The 18112-nt window shown below is 40.1% G+C and overlaps 1 protein-coding gene across 9 annotated transcripts in view; it reads left to right on the forward strand.

Moving 5' to 3' along the window:
* cald1a (caldesmon 1a) overlaps positions 1-14987 on the forward strand; it is a 57652-nt gene extending 42665 nt beyond the window's left edge. For 8 of the 9 annotated variants that reach the window (XM_055054750.1, XM_055054755.1, XM_055054754.1 and 5 more), the window contains 9 exons: positions 990-1257; positions 3117-3254; positions 6804-6847; positions 6950-7025; positions 7171-7308; positions 7750-7845; positions 8998-9066; positions 10431-10467; positions 13016-14987. In XM_055054750.1, coding sequence (XP_054910725.1) covers positions 990-1257; positions 3117-3254; positions 6804-6847; positions 6950-7025; positions 7171-7308; positions 7750-7845; positions 8998-9066; positions 10431-10467; positions 13016-13029 — 880 coding nt within the window. In that variant the 3' untranslated portion in view covers positions 13030-14987. Of the gene's footprint in view, positions 1-989; positions 1258-3116; positions 3255-6803; positions 6848-6949; positions 7026-7170; positions 7309-7749; positions 7846-8997; positions 9067-9403; positions 9456-10430; positions 10468-13015 lie in introns of all 9 variants that reach the window. The other variant, XR_008607647.1, reaches the window with a different exon arrangement.
* Positions 14988-18112: the final 3125 nt, after the last annotated feature.

The following is an 18112-nucleotide window of genomic DNA, read 5'->3' on the forward strand; positions in this document are numbered from 1 at the left end:
GTAAAAATTTCTGCCAGCGCCCCCTGCTGTCCTTTGAACGCCCGTTGAGAAACGCTAATCTATCTGGTCATCTCTCCATCCATTTTTCCGACTGGCCATCCAACCATACTTCCATTCATAAGTTCATTCATCCATTCAGACGTTTTTTGTTTTTTTTTACTTCCAACCATCTGCTGAGTTGTTCCTCATTGACTATCTGCCTAAATACATTACTTGCACATAAATGTGTGGGAAGTGTGGCATTTTATTAATAAAACAGTATTAGTATTCAGAATAAAGTCATATCACAAGAATTGTGAGAGAAAAGTTGTACTCGAAATCATAATATCATGATAATATGGTAGTGGTATTCTGAAATTAAAATTGTACAACAAAAGGTCACAGTGCAAGAGTAGATGTGATGATGAAAGGAAAGTCATATTGAAATGAAATGAGTTTTATTACCAGCGTAAAGTCACAATATTACCAGAATGAAGTCATAAGGATCAGTAGAATGAAATAGTAATTTTATAACTTCCACACCAAAAATAACTAAATTAAAATGAGGAATATAGAGCATGTTGTGAGGTGATACTTTATTAAACGTGTTTTAATCTTTAAACACAAATTATTATCAGCAGCAGGACTTTAAAACGATTGCATGTTTTGAAGAAAGAGTCACGGACTTGATGAGCAAGTCACAAATCTTTGTTTCTTGTAATTTTACGACTTTATTCTGCCAGCATGACTTTACTCTCATAATTCCAAAAAAAAAAATCTAGTTCCCCATTGTATATTAGTCAGCATTCCTGCTGCTGGGGGAACGACTCAATCGGCTTTGCGACTTTAGCCAGAAACTTTTCGCAAGCCCCAGCTTTGCTTTGCAAAGCAGTACTGTGTGTATTTTTATGTTCTCAGAGAGCAAATCCCTCAGTGTCTGTGTTTAAATATTAAGCTCAGATCAAATGTCAAGCGGGTAACCCTAGTCGGTGTTTTCGTGTCCGCCTCAGCCGCGGCAGCGTCCGTTCCCCCGAGGTGTCCGCCGGCGACGAGCAGGACGACGACGCCCGCCTGGAGGCAGAGCGCAAGCTGGAGGAGCTGAAGCGCCGGCGCGATGACGCAGAGAGCGAGGAGTTCGAGAGAATGAGGCAGAAGCAGCAGGAGGCCGAAGCCGAGCTGGAGGAGCTGAAGAGGAAACGGGAGGACAGGAGGAAGATTCTGGAGGAGGAGGAGAGGCAACGGAAGCAGGAGGAGGCGGAACGGAAAGCCAGAGAGGAGGTAAAACGTCACCGGCGGCGCTTTCACCTTTTTCTTTCTCAACGATGCCAGACTTCACACTGAAGTCCTCGCCCTATTTGTAACTCTTAACCCGCCGTCTGTCGCTCTTTCCTCTTCCCCTCATAAACAGCCTCACCCCGAAGTCTTTCTATGAATCTTCCTTTGTGTTGTCATGTTCGCCTAAACGGAGGTGTCGTCGCTTTTCCTTCAACCCGCGCGCCCCGAGGGCCCCCGTGGTCTCCCTGTCACCCGGGCCGGGTCGTCTTTGTTGATCTTGGCACCAAACGTGGCGGCCCGTCTCTCGCCATCAGCCCCCGCTCTCTTCCTCTTGTGTGATGTTAATGAGGCCTTTTGGTTAGTAATTAAAAGATGGCCCAGAGATACAGAGAGACTAATTAACCAAGACAAGGAAGCTGGAGAGCGTTTGACACTCTGCCAAGCACCAGCCATTGTCTGAATTTACTACAAACGCCTCATACGCTAATTGGTTTTTGTAGCAGTTTGTTGAGTTGTTGTCCAAAATGGGCCGTTGTCAGACAGAGGAGACAAACTGTAAATAAGAATATCTTCTGAGGGGTTTAGCAGGTTCGTAACCTGCTGGAGTTGATGAACTAAATTGGTTTGATTCGCCTTTAATTGGTTCTGCTGGCCCTGATTGTCTGACACATTGTTTCATTTTCCTTGCACAGTCCTGGGATATGAATATATTTCAACAATATAAGTTTAAAATGCATTTCCAGCTTAGTTTTGTTTTTGCTTTTTCATCACACAACAAAATTCATCCAAAATCATTTTTTCAAACATTTACTTTGGTAAAATGTATTCAAATAACCTGGCCCTATGAGAAAACATAAACCTGTTGTTTGAGCCTACTTTTATTATTTGTTTTTTCTTTTGCGTGATTGGCCTGCCTAAGGTCATACCAAAGCATCTCAATCAGATTTTCATCTAGACTTTGACTAGACCATTCTTGAATCTCATTTTGTTGCTCTTTTAAATTTGAGTCATTCAGATTCAGACTTGGTAGAGAGAGTAGAATTCTTAGTTCCATTAATTACATTAAAAGTCCCACATCATGATACAGCCACCACCATGTTGGACTAGCAGTATGTTGTTCGTTTTTCTGAATTGATCTTTTGTGGTAGATATGAAGGGATTCTCACCTTTTTGAAACTTCCTCTTCTGTCTCGTAAGTTCTCAAAATGATTTCCCAGAAGTCTTTGAGGCTGGCGCTTTAGTCAGTGTTGCCTCTGGCGTTGAAACGCTCCCACTGAGGGTATTTTTGCCCAGTTTCTTGCTGTTTCACACTGACCCTTACACTTTCTAGAGGTCTTCAGTTGTTTTGGGTTCCTTTGCGACCTCCTGGGTGAGAATTTGATTGGCTCAGCGAGAACGTTTGGTAGATCGGCCACTCGTGGGACGGTTAGACACCGCTCCACGTTTTCTCCATTTGTAGATAATAGCTCTTACTGTGGTTCACTGAAGCCCCAAAGCCTTAGAAATGGCCTGGCATCATTTCCCAGACTGATAGATGTTTATGACTTTGTTTCTAAAGCATTGTTATATTTCTTTAGAAATATAACAATGCTGGAAGCAATCATCTGTAAATTTGGGATTGGTTTTGAAAGATTACTTCCCAAAATAAATTAAATAATCACTTACAACGGACAAAAAGACAAAAAAATAAAATAAAATAAAATGAAGAAACAGAAAAAATCTGGAGCCTTTCCTCTCCTACAAGTCTGAAGTATGAAGAGCCTTAGTGGATTGCAGGTTCAACAGTGTCCAGCAGCTTCAGCAATAACAAAATGAATGTAAAAGCAAAGCCTCGATCAAGCCTACCTGTCTGTCTGCCGCAGGAGGAGAAGAGGAAGATGAAAGAGGAGATTGAAAGAAGACGGGCCGAGGCTGCGGAGAAGAGGCAGAAGGTGGACGACACTGTGGACGGGGAGGGGAAACCATTCAAGTGCGTTAGTCCTCGAGGCTCTTCTCTCAAGGTAACATCACCAAGCTGTCACTTCAAGCTCACATTAATTATTCTTTGTAAATCAGCTCCATTCTTTCAAACTTCTCATTCCATGATGGAGAATTCAGGAGTAAAAGTCCTCCAACCACCAAACCGATCTGGTTAAAGTAAAGAAAACTAGGGAGGGGGAGGGCAGAAATTTATCTTTAAATCTAAAACTTTGTTGCTTTTTTTTTTTTTTTTTTTTTTTTTTGGCTTCTAAATCTGTCTCCATTAGGAACGGACCGGTACAAGATTCTCACGGTATGTTGTTAACCTGCAGGGGAAATACCATCATATTACAGTCTAATCGAGTGTGAGCATGGTCTAATTACCCTGCATTCAGACTACAGGCTCATTCCTTCATGAATAATGATGACACTTGTTACTATGAAGCCAAGCAAGGCGAAAAACATGAAGATTTTGAAATGCTGCAATTAAAAATTTGTCCTGGGATCTTTTATTTAGTTGTTGGTGCCATATTAAAGTGAAATTGTGATTTCTGGTCGGATATAAAACAGTTTTTCCTTTTGCAGCAGGTCGAAACTAGGTGTTGGGAAGCATTTTAGAACAAAATTCACAACAAACACTTACTCTGAGTTCAAGTTGTTTTGTAATGTCTTCAAACTTTTATTAATTTTGTACATGCCAAAGATCCTAAGCCATTATTGAAACAGTGCCCCTGGTGGCCAAAAGTGAGACACTTTCATTTTTAATCCTTGGACACAGGCTGCACTTTTCAGGCTCAAGCCTCTTGATACAAATGTACAGCTCAGGTGTCGGCTCCTAAATGGTTTGTTGTTGGGTTTTTTTTTTTTTGTGGTTTTTTTTCTTTTTCTTATGCTCACATCATCTCGGGGACAAGAACTAACCCTTTTTGGTTAAAATCAAAAAGGGTTAGTTCTTTTTTTGATTGTAACCAAAAAATTGACTATAGTGAACAGAAAGTTATCGGTCGATTTTCACAAGTAAATTAACATTGCGTCTTTTGCCTAAAATCTCACTCATCAAAGCTTCGACTCATTATCCAAAATCTTAAAAGATTAAGACTTCACTGCACCTCTCATCTTCTTCAGGTCTTATTTATGAAGAGTTATCTCACTAAGATCAAGCGTTACACACAAATGAAGAGAGGTTCCGTGACTCTTTAAAAGGCTGCAGATATCTTATCCTTTTTATCCCAAATAAACACGGGGGGGAAAAAAGGTCACCATTCTGTGTCCTGCACTTCCTTTTTTCTTCATAAAACTGCTACAGATAAGGAAGGTTTAAATAACTTAAATGTGAATAAACGTCTCCAGTGTTGCCAGAAGTCAACTCCCACACGCTGAAAATCTTGGGGGATTTTCAGCGTGTGGAGAAAATCTAATTAGGGACATTTAGCAGTAATATGGTGCTGGCCCAGAGAGACCCCCAGGCTAAATGAAGGCTCTGATGGTGAGCTCTGATCACACCGGAGTCCTGAATGTCGCCGGGTTGTAAATAAATTTCAATTCTTCACCTTTCAGACACAGCCTTACTTTGTCATCATGTTCACTGTAGGTACTGTTGTGCATGAGGAGTGGGGGGTGTCTTTATGCATGTGTGTTTGCATGTCATACAAGATTGCTAATGAAGGAAATGAAGGTTGTGATTTTGTTGAAATGTGTGCATTTTTACACAACTGCACTTAGAAATGATTGCTTCGAGCATTTTAAACTTCTATACGGTTAATTTTAGACATCACAGAAATGTGAATAGAGCGAGACATTGTCACTGTCATTTTCAACGTATTGAAAATAAACAGTTCTAACCATCAGAACGGCTAATGAAAAGTTTATTCCTGCAACTTTACTACAAGGCTTTCAAAAAATGAATCCAGTTTTAGCCGAGGGGCTTCTTCTTCTTCTTCTTAAATATAATGTTAGTGCTGTTGCATACCACAGCCGTGGCATCGGAAACAGGCGTTTTAACTGAAATATTTTTGTTTAATGACAGGCAAACAAATATCTTTTGGAATAAAAAAAAGGAGTACAGTTGTTGGCGCCTTAAAAAAATTGAGACATAAATTTGATCGCAGTGTCCTTTACTTTTAAGATTATGAATGGTAAACAGATCCACAAGCTGTACCTTCCCTCAGTGGCAGCTAGGTAGCTTAGCTGGACAGCAAGCTAACAAAAGCCAGCTATTTACTCTAGCTAGCTAGCTAGTCGGCTACCTAGCCAGCTAAAAAGAGAAACTTAATATGTTGTTTTTCTGTCTTACTATGAGGAGCTTGTGTGGGAAATTCAACAACAAAACCAAAACAGTTCAGTTGTGACATGGTTGCTGACATTCGTGTTAAGGAGCTAGCCAGGGAAGAAACAACCAGAGAGTTAGCAGTGTGGCTAAAACAGCTCCAGTAATGTGTAAAGACTGACTAATGCAGCTTTTATGCTTTTTATAATCTTTGTGATGTCTTGTTTTCTCTTCTGGGTGTACCAGTCCTATAAGTAGAGGTATTGTATTAAAAAGAGTTGAATCAATTTCATCTAGCTGCGGTTGTACCATGTAAAATTGCACAAGCTGAGATATATTGGCTTTTTTTTTTTTGTTTATTTTGTATTCCATCCAGAAATTGAGCAATTTCCTGCTCAATTTATGTGCTGAGTGAATTTCATGCCTCAGTGAGACCTGTCAAAAGCCTATTTCAGATTTCAAAAAATACAAGCATGCAATTGAGAATATACACTTCCCCCCCCATTTTTTTATTTTTTTTTCCTGTACACGATTTTTTTGTGTTGTTGTTGTTGACAACTGCAATTTGTATGCATCCTGTTACATTAAAAGCTTAGATAATTATGACTCATTGCTTGGAAAAAGCTCACAGTGCAACCCACATCTCCAAGTGCTCGCATTTCAGTTATCAGCCGTCAACCAGCATAACCCTGGTTGGTGTTGTAGATAAAGCAGAGAAGAACAGCAGGCCAAATGAAGGACAGGCTGCAGGGATGTGCAGGAAAGCGATTAGGGTTAACAGGATTACTTTAACCGCGTTCGGGTGGATGCAGCTCTTTAAGAAAAAATAGAAAAATAAACGCGTCTGAGAATGGGGAATTTCCTGTTGGGAGACTATTTTTGGAACTTCAACATTCGGTAGCAGCTGAGCAAAAGGTCTGTTTTCACTGAGGGGGGAATAGAAAAAGAAGGGGAAAACTAGAGCTTTTTCTGAGCATTTGTCGTTTTGTCCATCTACAGAATGTTGTGACTAAGGAATGCGGCCCCCTCTTTAAGTCTTCATGTTGTGTATATCATAAACAACCCTCTGAGATTCCCACAGTTCTGCAGCAGGGAAGGGAAAGAGCCTGCTCTGTTTGTCTTGTGTTTTCTGCATGTGTGTGCTTGTTTGGAGAGCAACTTTTGCACACAGAGGGAACAATGAGAGACTTTTCTGATGAGTTCAATCAAGTTTTGGATTTTAGATTGCTCTTCAATGTTCATGTGAGAAAAATCTTTCATTCACAATTAGTAGAGAATAGGTGCAAAAGCAATATTTCTGACTTGTTTGGATCTTGTTTTCCAGATTGGAGAAAGAGCAGAATTTCTGAACAAGTCAGCACAGAAGAGGTAGAACTTCATCTAAAAATTGCCTTTTGGTTATTTTTATTTGATATTAAAATTAGCTTGATCTGAAATGTCTATTAATGTGAAGGTATATCGTCTCTGCAGCTCTGTGAAGGCGTCTCATTCTCCTGTGGTGTCCAAGATAGACAACCGGCTGGAGCAGTACACCTCAGCTGCTCAGGTCAGTTATTTAAGGCTATTTATTCATTACTTACAGGAACAAAATAGCACTGGGTGGCTACGAAATCTTTTTTTTTTTTTTTAATAAAACATGATTCAGCCACAACTACAGCTGCCATCCCTGTTTAACACGGTCGTATTCACAGCGAGAGAACAAGGAGTCCAAATCCCCTCGCTCCACCGTGTTGGATCTTCCCATGGTCACTGACGTACGAAACATTAAGAGCATGTGGGAGAAAGGGAATGTGTTCAGCTCACCCGGAAGTGCTGGGAGCACTTTTAAGGTAAAAGAAAGAAAACTACAAATGGATGTATAGAGTTTATTACCAATGAATGTTTTACTTTTATTCACCTCAATTGAAAGCCTGGAGAAAGCAGGTGCAAAATTATTCCTGAGTTTCCATGTATCAACACTTTATAGAAGCAGCTTTTGGTGCTGCTAAACAATGTATGGAATATTACTCTATCAGATATGTAAATCTGTTTCCTGTTCTCGAAGGAAGTACAATATGTGTGTTCAGGGTGTTGTTCAGTGTTTTTTTCTTTCCACCAAACATTGCATTTTGCTTCATGACTAAGCGCCAGCTGGATAAATTAATTTCACTCCCCTGTCTGTCAAACTTGCATTTGTAACATGACAAAAAGCTAAGTTGAAGGCGTGTGAATACGGTTGAACAGCTCGTGATTACTGCAAGCTTGCCTGACCTTTGACCTTGCTCAAACAGGAAGCAGCTGTTATAAAGACGGGCGTGGCAGGCCGCATCAACGACTGGCTGAATAAAACCCCAGAGAGCGGCAAGACGTCAGGAGGAAGGCCAACGGTAGGTCACTGCCAGGAAATATTCTGCTTCAGAGGCGCTTTATAAACCGCGAAATTTATATTAAGAGAGAAACGTCCTAATCAGCTCCCTGCGTTATGACAACTCACATATTCATTCACAAGGGACACTCTAGTTTCTCGCATCAGTTACATTTTATAGCAAAGATTTTAATCGAGTTTCTCTTTTTTTTTTTTTTTTTTTCTTCTTTTTTTTTGTCAATCCCTTTTTTTTCCATCTTGTTTTGCAAGAGATTTGCAAGAGAGCTTTCGTCTTGCAACATCTAATCCCTTTCAATAAAAAGTTTCTGGCTCTCCCCTCTTCTCTGCAGGACAGACTTTGTTTCAGGGAGCAGAAACCAGGTCGTCTTGTCATCTAGTTGGCGCCACCTGGTGGCCACAGATATAGTTGTAATTTCAACATACAGATGGAAATTGTCGACAGCAGTTTGGTGCACTCTGTCATGCAGTTTTAAAAGTATCAGTTTTTCATTTTTACATTATACGGCTTGTTGTTAAACACACTGGGAAAAATTAAACGACCCCTTCCAGACTTCTTCTCTTTCTGTTTTTTTGTCCCACTAAGATGTAGCAGAACAAAAAGAAAGGCTGATTTTATGTATTGAGAGAAGAAGATTTGGAAAGCAAGTTGAACAAATTTGAAAAAATTGCCCCTTTTGTTAAATTCGGAGTTATCTGTGATTACCTCACGGTTGATTAATCGTCCATCCAATCCAAAAACCATCAGTGTGGCTGAAATAAACAGTTCTGCAAAAAATATTGGGCAAAATGAAATACTGGCTATTTCCTTTGTTGGTTATTAGAATTTGCTTCATGGTCTGAAAATGCAACATGTTACAAAGTATTTTCTTTTCTAGTTTCATATCGTAGTACACTTAAATATCTTGATCTAAAACCGAGAACAGAGATCGAGCCTCTCAGCAGATTCAAGTAAGACGTGTTGGGTTTGGAATGAGGTTTCCGTTTTTCCACTTCCTCTGAACAAACAAACAGTCCTCCAGCTTTCCCTTCCTCCTCACTCTCCCAGCTATCTGTGCCCTGTTGCTTCAGTCTAAATCAAACAGATCTACAGTTGCCGAGCGCCACAGATAAATCGCTCTGTCTCTGCCTTTTGTTCTCCGATTCGCTCCGACAGGACCTGAAACCCGTTGATGTCACCAACAAGAGGAGTCTATGGGAAAACAAAGGCGCCACTCCGACAAAGGTAGCTCCTATTGATCTCCGCTCACTCTGTGTCTTCTTCTAACATGAGCCGGGTGATTAGAGGACCAGATCGGAAAAGGGGAAGGGAGGGAGAGGGGGGAGAAAAATAAGTCTAGCTGAGCATTACAACATCCAGATGAAGTCTTAGCTATGCCATGAAGTGGTTTGTGGTCTCGGAAAGCTTTCCAGGCTTGTCCTCGGTGTCCAGTTGTTGCTACTCAAGAGAATGTTTCTCTAAAGAGGAGGCGGAGGGGAAGAGGCCGGAATCTCACGTTATTTTGACCCCGCCATCACGGGAATGGAAGTAACAATCACTCATGTTTGTTTTTGTTTTAAAGAACTCTCACAGCTAGTTGACCTCGGCATTCAATCTGGAATAAGCCTGGAGAGGTAAAGGAGTAATTAATCTGCGTTTTCTCTACACGCCTGTCCCAGAATGACCCCCACGCTCTGCTGCTACGCTGTTTTGCTCTCTTGACATGGACACAGCTGCATTCTGTTCTGCTTTGTTTGGACACTACTGCTTATTATAGTTGTCGTAACAATAAGGCGCCCATGAGTTTCAGATATTTATTACGGGCTTGATTGGAATTTAGAGCAATAAACAAGAGTCGGGCTCATTGGAAAAGACAAACGTATAAATCAGGCCCAAGTCCGGTCATCTTAACACCCGTAACGGAGCAGATTTATGCCGGTCCAGATCGCCCTGGTGTCCAAACGCTGGGTGTTGACACTTTTCATGGGTGGCTTTGTCACGTCACACTGCTCCAGCTTCTGTTGGCCACAAATCACAGCTCTACGCTCAGCTTCACTGAATGTTTTGTTGAGAAAGTTGGTGAAATGTTTTTTTTTTTTTTTTTTTATTTGCACCCTTACAGACTTCCTTCTACCATGATCTGAAACATTTGAGTGAAAAAGAATCTGTAAGACTGCAAATACTTCACAGCATTTTATACGAAACATTTTTCCTGCAGAAAGAAAAGTGTGTGTGTGTGTGTGTGTGTGTGTGTGTGTGTGTGTGTGTGTGTGTGTGTGTGTGTGTGTGTGTGTGTGTGTGTGTGTGTGTGTGTGTGTGTGTGTGTGTGTGTGTGTGAGAGTGAGTGAGTGAAGGATATTCTGCAAAGTGTCTCGGTCAGTTTTTCATACTTGGGCAACAGCAGACCCGTCTGCTGTAATGAGTTCTGTGGTTCTGGTCCTGTGCTGTGGGGAAGCAAGGTAGTGGTTAGCGAGCTCATCGTTAGCTTACAATGTGATGTAAGGAAAAACGATTTGACAGGAGAGGTGGATGTATTTTTGTAGTCATGTTTAATTAAATTTCCATGTCTTTGCTGCTTTATAACCTTCATTTTGTTGTGATTTTTCCAGATGGCAGGCAGAGGAGAGACCAAATCAGTCGCTAACGGTGAGTCTTAGGTAGGCGATTCAAGTGTCAGCTCGTTATTGCAAGCCTAAAGCATTTTTGAACAAAACAATTAATAGTTTCTTTAAAGGATTTTTACTTTTTGCAAGAGCTTTTAGCAAGAATTGTATCATTTATATGGCTGTTTTGGAAGTTGCCATCATTAGCATTACAGCATGGCTAGCTAAAAAAATTTGTAGTGCAGATTAATATGAGTTTGAAATGGCATATGCATGTTCTTGTTGAATATAAGCATATAAATAAGCCAAATAAAATAAGTATAGAGTTTTATTTGTTGCTAAAATGAGATGCTAGCAAAACATTAGCATTTTTCTGCAAGAGGAAAGAAAAAATGATGCAGTTGAAATTGATCTGCTGCTACAGAAAGTTAAAAAAGTAGCTTATATTAGTTCCTAAATGGCAGTGAAAATATGTACTGTATAAATCATTTAGCAAAAAAGTATTTATGGGAGGATCTGAAGGAGTTTTTCTGGACGTTAACACCCAAAATAAAAGAAGTTTAAATTTTCCTGTTAAATTTAGAGCAGCTTTTTCGCTATTGCCTAAAATTTCGTGCCTCATAAAGAACTAATACATTTTAGTCCTTAGACCTGACAGATCTGGTCAGAGAGCACCAGATTTGTAAAGAGCATTTGCAGAGTGGGCCTATTCTTTCCCCAAGCTGTCACTTTACCCTCTCCAACCAATGAGGGTTGCAAAATGCATTGACATTTTTTTAAAAGTACCACCTTTTCCCATTTTTTTTTTTCCCCCTCGAATGTTCAGGTGAAGATTAGAGACGTGACCTTTTTGCGACACGTGTTAAATTGTCGACAGACTTCTGATTTACACAGCACCGTGTCCTTAAACCGAAAACTGGCCACACCACTGCCCTCCCTGCTGTCTTTTTCCAGGGTGCCATTTGTTTGACTCCACAGCCTTTTAGGATGCCACCTAAACATTGCTTGCTATTTTAAAATTGGATCGCAGTCCCTCTTCCCCCCGCCCCCTCGCTCTCTCCTCTCCTTCACTCCACCTCCGGCAGTCAGACAGGCGAGAACTTTGGCCTTGATGGATTCTGTACGTGTCGATGTAATGTGCCGCTTGTTCAGTGCACGGGGGGACAACACACATGCATGCTCCCCTCCTTCCTCCTGCTTCTATAAACACACTCAGCAGCCATTGTGACGCCACTCAAACCTTTTAGCTTTTTCACTCACGCACGGCTCCACTTTTGCTGCTCTAGACCCGATGAGTGTTAGAAGCGGAGCTCCTGCCAGGCCGGTTTTGTCACATTAATGGCTGGTATGTTGCAGATTAGTGCATCATTTCAGGCCGACTTAGAGGATGACAGAGGATTTGTACAGATTTCGCATTTCTCACCCAGAGCTGGCTGCAGGACCTTGGTGGACGTTTGATGCTGCAAAACACACGCACACGTTGGCAGCATATGTGGAAAAATAAGCTTTACTTGAAATGGTTCATTTTGAAAATATTGCTGGCTTGTCGCGGTTAGCGTTGCTCATCTAATAATATCTGATGATAACCTTTTAACATTTTCACATTTCATCATGTGGAAATGATGAAATGCACAGACACCCACAAGCGTCTGTGTATTTTGTACTTACTGTGTCATGTGCACGATTTAAAAAAGTAGCACATATTTAGGAAAAAAACAAAATTATGTTTGTATTCACACTCACTCAAGACAGTAGTTTGCAAAACTACTTTTATTGTGTTTCTGTCATATTAGCCTATCTAGATACTATTCAAAATAAAGCGCAGACATATTCAATGCAAAGGATCGTTTTTAAAGACTTGGAATGTATTCTCATTGGAATTTAGGTCCAGACTTTGACTGGGCCACTCTAACAAGTGAAAATGCATTGATCTATACCAGGAGTCAGCAACCTTTTCAATTCAGAGACACTTTTGCCCTCGCTAACTATGAGAAACATTTGTCTAAAAAGATAGATTCTGTAAATGTATACCCAATTGGATGCGTTTGATTTTTGAAAGCTGGTGCAATTAGACTACATTTTACTTCTGTTTTCAGATTTTAGGGGTGAAAACAACTGTGGCATAACTTGTGTAAATGAAACATCCCTGTGCATCGTGTTCAGGTTGATGGGCAGTTTTTGCGTAATGTTTCTCATGCATTGATTGTGACAACATGTGGCTACAATCTGTTCCAAATGTATCAAAATAAAAATCAAAGCACATTAAGAAGAGGAATCCTTGCTCTGGATATAAATCCACGCCTCATTTTTCAGATTTTACTTGGTAAAAAAAATTTAAAAGATGCATATACCCATAACTTCCTACTTCAAAGTTATGGGTTAAACTGTCTACCACTTAAAATCGCAGCAACACGCACTGAAGTTTGACCGAATGACTCCTTTTTTCAGGCCTTTGCTTGCGTAACTCTGCCCTCTGAATGGCACGTTGACTCCTCGCTGTGCTCTTATTTACTTTGACCCGCGTGTCCAACGATCAGCCATTAACCCACACCTGTCTGCCACTGATGGACTTGTATCGTGTCTTTCACCAGGTATGGGCCACTAATGTCTTAAAGGAGCCACTGACGCTGGGGACCACGACAATCCAAGATTCTACCTTTCGAACAATTTTTTTTTTTTTCCCTAAGAACCAAATAATGACCAGATCCCTCCGAGGAATGACGCTGAAACTCCTCCTGCGTTTTTGCCAAGTGTAGTACTTTTTGCACGATGGGTTAGGTTATGAAAATACAGGAGGAAAGAGAAAAAAAAAAAAAAACACGCTGTGAAATTTGGACATTTTAGACCCGAATGAGTTCCCAATCAGATTTTTACATTCCTCCACTTTTTAAGTTCACCCGTTCCAAATAGACGAGTGAAACCTGATCTCTCCTCCTCTTACAGATCACTTTCCATCTCTCCTTAATTGTTTTCTGTTTTTTTCTTTTTTTAATTTATATTTAAAGAGACGGCTTCACACATCGCTATTTATACTCAGCAGCCACCTGTTCAGGATAGAAATGTAAGCACTTCTAGATTTTAGCAGATTTCACTTGTATTAATTATGTCTTAACAATAGCAGAGGAAAGGTCTGAGTAACATAAGTTAGCACATGTGACGTTTTGAGTATCATTGTATCATGTATAACATCTCTATGCTCATAGAAGGTATTTTTTGCTTTTATTTTTAATTTACGATGGAAAACTCTTCACCTACAAGACGGTAATTGTAAAGGTGAAAGGAGTGCTGAATATTCAGAAGGCCATTATGACTTATATTATCCTTTATGTCATTTTAATTTAAGTTTTAATGTGGTTTATCTATCTGGCTGTTGTTGTTTTTTTAAGGCTTTTGTTGATCACTTTATACAGCACTGGGAAAAGGGTTTGCCTCCTTACTGGTTTCTCCTATTTTTGTTATTGTTGTTGTCCCACTTAAATTCCTTACATAAAAGACAAATTTAATATCAGACAAAGATAACCTAAATAAAGTTACAAGATGAATTTTCCAAACAGTGATTTTATTTTTTATTTCATTTGGAGTAAAAAATCTTACCCAAACCCATTTGTCCCTATGGAAACACGTAATTTTCCAATTTTTCCCCTCAACAAAATAAATCATCATTTGAAAACTCCTGTTTTTTAAAATGTACTCAGGTTATCATTGATATTAAAACGTTTAAGTGCGACAAAGAGAGTAAAAAAAAAAAAAAAAAAGAGTAAGTCTCTAAGGGGGGAAATCCGTTACCTCAGTGCTGTGAAAAAAATAATAAAAAAAAATCTTCCTACATTCCTGTGTGAGATGCTCGTGGTGCCTTTGCTGCTTTGAAGCTGTGCTACGTACGGAAAACCAAGTTTTGTATTCTGTCTGTCACAGTAATCTCTTCCACGCCTCTTCTGCTCGAGCAATTGTACCGAGTTCGCAGTTTAAGGATATTTACCACTATGTAGAAACTCTCGCCTTACGATTGCAACGAGAACGTCTCCGCCGCAACAGGAGATGAAAGAATCGCAACAAAGATTCTGTGATTATTTTTTGAAATTTTTCTCTGACATGTTGTCGTGTTGCTCGTCTCGTCAGAGCGGCACAAGCTTTGATTAGTACATGAACGGTTTGTCAGGGCATTAAATTGATTAATGTTACTGCTCAACAGTCTGACAATCACATTCCTTTGGCTCCTCAAAAAAGCAGGGAGCTTGACCAAAATATTTTATAGAGTGAATTAATGTGACATTTATTTTTTTTTAATACAGTGGTTTTATTGTGCTGTATGTTTTTTGGGTTTTTTTACAATCTTGTGTCCTTTTTTTATGTTTTTTTTTTTTTTGTTTTGTTTGTTTTTAAAGCTTGTCTTTTTCAATTTTTAACCAGGCACTTGTTTGTGTAGCGCCAAGCCTATGCAACACACACACATCTGTACTTGTATCTTATTCTGTATGTCGGTGTCATGAACGTGGACGGATGTTTGTAACGTTGTACCATGGACTGACTCAACTGCAACAATAAATTCATTGAGGTATTCCAGTTGAAGTCTCTTTTCATTAAGTATTCAAGCTTCTCTTTTGTTCACAGTCGTAATTTTTTACCTTTCATTCACCTGTAAGCTGTTTTTAAGGTGTATTTACCAAGACTGTGAAATATTCTGTGGATGAAATGGATTGTAAAGCCAGGATTCCTTCACTGACAGAAAAGTTTAGAATTTTTTTTGTGGTTTTTTTTGCAGGTATAGACAAATAGAATACAACATTTTGTATTCTTGGCTCATTTTGAACCTCGGTTCAGGTTCATCAAGTCCTTACTGTCCTTCTGGCATCCTTTTTTGTCCTGCCATTCTTCCATTTCTTAAATTTTCCTCTTTTTATCCCATTTATTCATTTTGTTTTTGTTGTGTCTTCTTGTCTTTCCTGATATTTTTCACGTTTTTATGTTCAGTTCCTGTCTTCTTCAGTTTCTTTGAGTTTCCTTTCCTTCATTTCCTCCCTTCCTTATGGTCCCATCTTCTGTCTTTTGTTTTTGGTTGTCCCTTCTTCTTCCGTTGTGACCTACTTCATTTTGTCTCATCCAACCTTCATTTCTTGTCCGAATTCCTTCCATTCTTTCTTCTTTGTATTTCCTTTCCTTCTTTGTGCTCTATACGCTTTACATCGTTTCCTTTATTTGTGTCAATGGTCGCTTCCTACCTTTCAGTCTCCATTTCCATGTTTAAAAAGTAGGACTTAAAAAGAGATGCAATATCTGTTTTGACACTTTTTCTCAAACATGAAATCTTGTATTTTCTTAAAAATACTTTTTTTTTACATTTTAAATATTAATATTAAATTTCTATATTGGTATAGCTCACAAACACAAGATCTCAGTCAGATTCCAAAGATCCTCTTGTCCAGTCTATCTAAATCACCTATATTTTTTCTTCTGTCTTATTTTGCCACAACTCTGCACCCTCCCTCTGTCCCTCCACCCTCCTTTTGCCCCCCGGTGCAGTTCATGACTAGCATGTGAAGGCTGTATTTAGGTCCAGGTACGTCTCCTCTGACTTTGTGCCTCCAACAATAGAAGGGACCGTCCCAACCAGTCATGGCAAAGACATGCGGTCACGAGACACCCGGGGCTGTATTAAGTGGTGCCGTTTGGTTGGAAGAGAGGATGACTGGGTTTGGATTTGGTTGGATGTAGAAGAGGAAGAACAACACTTGCCCCAAATCCCATCGCTTCTTCAGCGCAAGAGGTAAGAGTGGCCTTGACCTCAGGGTCAACTTAATGGACTTTTGGCATGGTTTTGAACATTAAAGGTATTGGTGTAATATCTGATATTGGCAGATGAACTAAGTGATTTTACACGCAGCATTAAAAAGCCAGAAATAGAGATATAACTAGATCCGACGTGGCCTAAGTTGGCTTTAGAGGTTTCTTTGCTTTTGGTTCCGAGTGCTGCATATGCGGATGAAGAAGGTGCTAAGCTCGCCCCTGAGACCGCCGTGTTGGTGGCATGCTTCGCAGGCTTTGGCTTAATGCTCCTTAATGCTGAAAGCGGCACCAGCAACATTCCTGCCACCGTCAGCCGGTCGGTGTGCCGTTCCACCCCAGTTTCAGCCAAACCCCAACTGAACGCGTTTGTCAAACCAAACGCACATTTGGTTAAATCCATCCGTCTGGTTTTCCATATCCCACTGCTTTTTACCCCCCACTTCCTCGACCTTTCACTTCCCCACTCGACTCTACTGTCAAATACCATGAGTGTTTGGCTTTGAGAAACTAAATGGTGAGAAACGCCAAGTCTCAAGAAGAAATGCCCAATGTGCATCCAGACCTTCAGCATTGAAACTTTCACAGTATCAGAAGAAATACGCCTCGTTTCAAAGTCGAGATCAGCTTCTCCTCAGCTCTATTGTTGTAAAAAAAAAAAAGAAATGGCCCCTCTCTCCCATTACTGGCAGCTGGCTGTCAAACCTGCAGCAACATAAATAGCCCGCTGAAGTTTGGACGCGGCCCACTGATTTACTGGAGCACAGAGAGGTGAGCCATTGTCTGGAGGAGCTGCTCCGCACCTGTTCAAGAGCTCGTCCTATTATTCTTAAAAATAGACCCTCGCTCTCCCCTTCGCTCTTCAGCCATTCTGACATTGGATTTTATGATCGTGTGATTTATAAGCCTGTGGAGAAAAAAAATAGGGAGGAAAAAAAATAATAAAACCTGAAGGAAGTGTTGTGTGCAATCAAATCTTGACATCTAATCCAGTGACATGGCACTCTGATGCAGTCTGCTCCTGTTCACCTTGACCTCCAGCAGTCGGAGGTCACCGCTGTGCTTGGATCAATGTTTGAAGCAGCTCTGCTAAAAAGGAACATGGAGGCTGTGCATAAAACGGAGCGGTTAGAGGTGGGACAAGGTGGACGTCGTAAAAAGCACGTTGATTTATAAAGTTGGTTTTTCTTTTGCCTTTCAGGACTTGGCGACCTCACAGCTGGACACAGATTATGACCGACTTGATTTGCTTATGCAGTCACTTTACCGTAACCATAGAGGAGCAGCAAGTAGCAGCTAATGTCAGCTTATTTTAGTCCTGATATAAAGAGAAGAATAAGGGGAAAAAGGTGCAAAAATGTTCTGTGAAAAAATTGTTTATTCAATAGCGGGGAACTGTTCATCTTTCTCTCTATTAGTAATATTATATAGAGTGAACTTTTACTTATTTTGTCACTTTTAAAGCCTCAAACTTTATTGTTTATTGTTTATTGTGAATGGGGGAAAAAATGGGGATTTCATTTCCAAAGTCTACGGAAGCCCACTAGGTTGGGGAAGAACCCCAAAAAACTTGCATCTCATTATCTAGGCTTTCTCGTAATTATAAGATACAAATAGTGTTTTTCATTGGAGTGGTTTGAATCGGTTTCATGTAGCATGCATTCAAATGAAAAATCAGGATAAAAAGACCTTATTAGTAAATGTAAAAGTGGAAACGCAAGAGGAAGGCAACAAAACTGAAATTACTATTGTCAACTTTTATTGTTCTTGAGCTATTTCGCAAAGAAGAGAAAAACTTTAACCTCTACTTTTCATGCATTCCTTGAATCGTGACTGAAACCCCAGTGTGCGCTTCCTGTTCGATTTGATGACGGGAAATCTGAAAACAAACCGCTTCAAAGTGGCTA

This window comes from Poeciliopsis prolifica, unplaced genomic scaffold (assembly GCF_027474105.1).
Source record: "Poeciliopsis prolifica strain line A6 unplaced genomic scaffold, Auburn_PproV2 SCAFFOLD040, whole genome shotgun sequence".
Lineage (NCBI taxonomy): Eukaryota > Metazoa > Chordata > Actinopteri > Cyprinodontiformes > Poeciliidae > Poeciliopsis > Poeciliopsis prolifica.